This window comes from Crinia signifera, chromosome 5, assembly GCF_055691185.1.
Source record: "Crinia signifera chromosome 5, ASM5569118v1, whole genome shotgun sequence".
Classification (NCBI taxonomy): domain Eukaryota; kingdom Metazoa; phylum Chordata; class Amphibia; order Anura; family Myobatrachidae; genus Crinia; species Crinia signifera.
Genome location: NC_139221.1, coordinates 287,287,823 through 287,293,822, shown reverse-complemented (window position 1 = coordinate 287,293,822; position 6,000 = coordinate 287,287,823). Strand labels below are relative to the sequence as shown.

The window sequence follows — 6,000 nt, the reverse complement described above, 5'->3', positions numbered from 1 at the left end:
AAGATTATACTTTGTGGAATTCGTATATTCTTCTCATACTTGAGTGTGTTTCTTCCGGATTCCTCCTACAAATCAAGGTTTAGTCCATCAGGTCCTACCTATAATTTTTCAATCTCACCCTCAGTATGAACAAATATCAAAACTGTAGCAGGGCACACTGGGATGTGTAGTTCAACAGCTGAAGAACCAAAGATTCTCTATCCCTGCTTTAGGCTGTAAGCTCCTTGGAGCATGCCCCTCTTGCAATTCAGTTGCAGCTATCTTACTCACCTACCATCTATACCGGCATCGCTTCTTGTGTTCATTCATTTCTACCACTGACAACCCGCACCTGTTAACATGCAAGACTGCTCCCTCTGGTTCCCTACATCTCAGCAGCAAAATTATTGGTACACAATACAGCTAATTGATACCTGTGCTCTGTTTTTGCTCTTCAGTTACTGTTCGGTTTAGTTCTGTGTACCCTGTATTGTTCTAATATGTGTGTATGTACTAGGGTGGCCAATCCCGGGATCGGCGGGATCCCGTTATTTGGCCCCTAAAACACCGGGCTCAGACGCTGCCCGGCAGGATCCCGTTATTTGGCCCCTAAAACACCGGGCTCAGACGCTGCCTGGCTTCTCCCTTACCCGGCAGTATGGCTCTGCGCAGCGCGACAAGGCCAGAGGTCACGCTGCGCAGGCCAAGCAGCTGCACAGACGCGTCCAGCATGATAACAAATCGCCCGCCTGACCAGCACCGGCTCCTGCATGCTGCCTACACGGCTCCTGCTGCTCGCTGCTCACCCGCCCGCCTCCCGTCTGCTCACCAGCCCGCCTTCCGGCATCAATCAGCCGCCCACCCTCCTGGCCGCACCGCACATGTAAGTAAATATGCGGGGCAGCCGGGCGGGTTTTTTAATTAGGGAAGCCAATCCCGGGATCGGGCATTTTTCAATCCCGAATTCTGGGATTGAAAAAATGCTCCGGGATTGGCAACCCTAGTATGTACAGCACTGTGAACCACTTGTGGCACCTTATAAACTCCAATACTAATAATTGTTTAACTTGTACTAATTTGAGATAAACCTAAGTAGTGATTTGCTTTTTGTCATGAACAAAAACAAAAAAAAAACACACAATTCAAATTAGGAGTTAAACTCTTTATTCCATTCAGAGGCATCTGGCAAGTGGAGCTGCTTGGGGGCACATTACAGATGAAAAATGATCCATGCTTTGCAGATATTAAACTCATTTACAGTATTACTTTCTACTGTATCTATTGCCAAAATACTCCTAGTTACCAAGTCTCAATTGAAAATAACATGATTACCACACGAACAGTCTAGAAATTTAAAGAGATATGACAGTATTTTAAATCAGCAGATGTAAATGCAGCACCTATCTGTAACGTAAAAATCCTTGGAAAATAATCAAGTTATGTCTGCTTCAACATGTTAAGAAAAAGAAAGTTGGGTCTATACTTAGGCCTCAACAAAATGTTCAATGTTATTTTTAACGACTTTTCATAATTCAGTATTTTTAATCAATGTAAGAAAAAAATCTAAACACTTAATGAAGTCACTCTTGTCAAGAAGAAAAAAAAATTCATGTTTCTCTTAAAACTACAACATAGGTTATGAGTTCTATTTAATAACCAAATTAGTAAGGTATAGTGGAAGAAGAAAGAAATAAAACAATGTAGACCATTTTCAAAAGAGTAAGAAAAGGAAGAAAAAGAAAAAAAAAGATCTAATCTGTACAACAATGATCTTTGGGAAATTATCTATTTTATGTAGAAATGCCTCTATTTCAATATGAATCTAAGAGGTAGATCAACAAAATGATGAAACAAATGGTATTTGCTAGTTGTGCCCCTCAAATCAGTGCAGCATGGTGATTGTGTTCATCTCATGCACAAAAAAAAATAAAAATAAAGGTTCAGAGGTAAATCGCATGGCTCTGTTATGACCACACATACACACACACACAGCAGTCTTTATGCACCATGTGTTGCCACATATTCAAAACTGAGGTAGACTGAAGTTTATTGTAGAAACTTGAATGTAAATATTACCACAATCATCATTCAAATTACATTCTGAAATTAAAAGAATTTGGTAGCTTTCCTTTTATCCCTGCCCTTTGATTTCTATATCCGCTTTATACCCTTGGTTCTGCCAGAAGCACATAGTTATCTACTTGCTACTGCCAAATGAAAGAGTTAATGGTTGGTTGCAAAAAAATAAAGTGTGCATAAACCCTGCTGTATCTATTTCAAACCAGAATAGATGGTTGTATTCAGCTTTAAACCTTCCAAGTGGCTTTGTGTGGCCTTTTTTTTTTTCTTCTACTTTTTATTTAACTTTTTAATTTTTTTTTTTTTTACTGCGGCTGCATATGTAAACGTAAGCCTTTCGTTTTTCAATCATGTGATCAAACAAAACGTTTAACCATCCCCTGTTCTCTACCCCGGTAATGGTAACTGAACATAATACGTATTCATCTAATGGGAAGCATCAGTTGATGGTTATGAAAAATAAAATTAAGAAAGGAAATATATTTATATATTTTATATATATATTTATGCTCCCATAGATCAAGTATGTTTATTTGATTTTTGTTTATGGTTTACCAAACTGATGAAGCTTGCTCTTTGAACAGAATGGCAAAGTTCAAACGGGCTGCAAATGTTTAAATGTAGCATTATTAGGTAGTGATGGTCAAAGGCACAAAGGGTTCAATTGCATTCAACCAAGCAGCACAAAAAAAATAAAAAATAAAAACACAAAAATAAAAAGATAAAACAAAAATCCAGTCTTATAAGCATCCTAAAAATATAATCCCCAAACCCAGCTGGCCTCTTTCCATCACTTCCTTGTGTCATATTCCCAGAAAAAAGTACCGTCAAACTTTTTTTCATCTTATAGTAAAATAAAAATAAACGGCATTGCTGCTATCTGTATGGTGACGTCTTATTCTCCGTATATTCTATTTTTGAACATTCACTGAATTTTGTAGCAAAATGATGTTGTGGAAGTCCTCAGCGAAACCGAGGCAACTCCCCATCTTTTACTCCCATCAGCCATCAGCTAGCAGATGCATTCTCTGACTAAATATTTCAGCACTTCTAGCTGGCGGCTGATATTTTATTTTTATTAAAAAAATAAAATGCTCAAGAACTATTAGCTTTATAAAGTATACAAAATACCCAAAAAATTAAAATAAAAAAAAGCAAAAAAAGGAACAATTTCTCATTGAGGTACTAAATGCCTGAGGTAGTTTAGTAAAATGCATATTCATCTTTTTATGCCCTGGCCAACACCTTTCTACACTTCCCTTAGGTTATTCATGGCAGTGTTAAGTAAAAATGCAACCAAATTAAAAAAATGCCACTTGTTCAACACTGGGACTAACACTTAATCTTATCAATATCTTGTAACACTATCCCACCCTCTACTATTTAAATTTCATTTTCTAATACAACTGGACGTATAAAGAGCAATGCCTTTTCTTTTTGAACCAGATAACTCATAAGAGAAAGCTTCATTAAACAAAGTTCTAAAATTGTTGGGGAATAAGAACAATAAAAAAAAAGACTAACAAGATTTATGTTAACTTGTGAGAATAGATCAAAAGGGAAGTGAAGGGGTCCTTATTTTTTTTTTTTTCGCTTTTCATTTTCCTTTTTTTTTTTTCTCTTTTTGATTTTTTAAAGCTGGGTTTCAAAAGTTTGAGAGCCTAAATAATACATTCTCAGAGACCGTTTTAAATTGTTGCCTGGTCCTCAAACAGGTGACAAGCTAGTTGGCATTTTGTAACCAGTTAGCACTGACAGGTGTTGGGTGCCTGTCAGTTACGCAGTCTGTCTTTGGTCTGGCATCTGTCTCTGAAGGGCCATTTTTCTGAACCATTATTTTCTTCTTGGCTGGGGCTGTCCACTTTGCGCTGTCTTCTGCTGTTGCTGCTGCTGTCTTCTTACCTGAGCCAGAATTTCCTGAATTTTCCTCTGTGCAAGCTTAAAAGTAAAAAAAAAAGTAAAAAATATATTAAATAACAATTTGCAGCCTAGAACCAAGTAGGCATTTCATCATATAAACAGCAGCACAATTATTGCAACAAGTGAGGCTGCATTTGCAAGAATATTGTTGCACTGCACATATGCCCAGGTACCATTTCTAACTCCCCCCCCCCCCCCCCCAAAATAAAAAACTGAAGGGCAATAGATACATAGGTTAAAGCACACCTGGGTGGAGATTATTCAACCCATCTATAAAGTACAAGCAAGTGAAATGGTCAGATTCTAGTGAGTAGATTCTATAACATTTTAGCAAGAATCCAATTGGTTGCAATATGGAAGCGCCACTTGTGTTCTTTAGTAGGGTTGATAAAGCTCTACGCAGTTACATACCTGGCTTGCATAAAAGTGGCCTGTTATTTTAACAACCACTTGGTCGTTCTCATCTGGGGTTTGATCACGGGGAACAACAACTTCTGCACTTGTTAGATTTTGAAGCTCGTTAACCTACAAGATCATAAAAAAATATAAACAAAAACATTGATCCGTTATGACATTTCCTTAAGCAACACACTTTGTAAATATGCAAGACATTGATTAACTATAATATTCCCTCAATGCAAATTGTAGTTACACCACTGAGTGCACATCACACTGCCATGTGTTATATCAGACATCAATTGTATGCCTTAATCCAGGTTAACCTTTTTTTTTTTTTACTTGAAATACATGTATTTGCTATTTGGTTCCCATAAAACAAAAATTCTGGTAAAAAAAAAACAACCTAAAAAACACATTTAACTTGACTGGGGAGAATATGGATAATCTGCCTAGAAGTGTTCCCTTTGGGATTGGATTTTGAAAGCAGATTATTGAGCATCTATATAGAGCACTTAAAGATTTCTTGATAAACCTGTTACTTCCTACTGTGAAATAGGAGTGTTTTATGGGTTACAGTACATACTACACTATTTAGAATTCACATTACTTGGGGTATATATTCCTTTAGGACTGGGGCGTCGGGATAGACTAGAACATACGGATTCAGCTCAGTGCATTTCACACTCCTTTAGAAAAAGTAAATAGCCTTTTTTTTTAACATTTTTGATGCATGAAATAAATTTTACTTTAACAGTAGAATTAGCCATTTTGTATGTATGATCTGTATGTATGATCACATTTGTTAATGAATCTCTCTATGGTTGGTATGCAAATTATTCCTGTTTTTTTTTTTTTTATATATATAGTTCGACACCTGTGTATTCAACTGTGGGAATTTCCATCAGGTTTTAACATTTCCCCCCATGTCCTTTCTTGGGGGTGAAAACATGAATAAAACGCCTGCAATTTCTCATGAAAATGGGCAAAAACACATGGATTCACTGACCCATGTATCCATCACCTAGGCAAAATAAAAAAAAAGCAAATGAAATTAATAGGTCGATTAGCAATTTGACCTTAAAAAAAAAAAAAAAAAAAACACCAATTGAATACCTTATACAGGTTGAGTATCCCTTATCCGGATATCCCAAAACTGAAATATTCCATAGGTTTTCAATATATTGTGTTTCCCCCTCCACTTTTATTTATACTCCCCTTGTCCCCCAGTGTCCTTCTGAGTCCTCTTCAGAGGCATCCCCAATCCTAAGAATGCCTGGTGACGTCACCGGCACGTCCGAGCAATGCCTCCTTGGGATCGGAGATGCCAATGAAGAGGAATCCGATGGCCGCTGTGTACACCGGGGAACACTGTGGATGTTGGGGGACCGTTGTAGGACCGCCAGGGGACCAGGTGAGTATGTAAAATAAATAAATGCCAAAATCCGGAATAATCCCTTATCCAAAATGCTCGTGTACCCGAGCATTTCGCATCCCAGCATGCCTTAGAATAGTTTTAGGATTCCCTAACAGCAAAACTGTGGCAAGGCATGATGGGACTTGTAGTTTCACAACAGCTGGAGGGCCATAGTTTGGACATGCCTGGTTTAAGGGATACTTAACCTG

General features: G+C 37.7%; 1 protein-coding gene across 2 annotated transcripts in view; it reads right to left on the bottom strand.

Annotated features, from left to right (window-relative positions):
- Positions 1 to 1,140: 1,140 nt before the first annotated feature.
- The window catches only part of IGF2BP3 (insulin like growth factor 2 mRNA binding protein 3), a 79,535-nt gene continuing 74,675 nt past the window's right edge, over positions 1,141 to 6,000 (bottom strand). For both annotated transcript variants that reach the window (XM_083189162.1, XM_083189163.1), the window contains 2 exons: positions 4,390 to 4,503; positions 1,141 to 3,996 (listed from right to left, as the gene is read on the bottom strand). In XM_083189162.1, the coding sequence (XP_083045288.1) occupies positions 3,892 to 3,996; positions 4,390 to 4,503 (219 nt within the window). In that variant the 3' untranslated portion in view covers positions 1,141 to 3,891. The remainder of the gene's footprint in view (positions 3,997 to 4,389; positions 4,504 to 6,000) is intronic.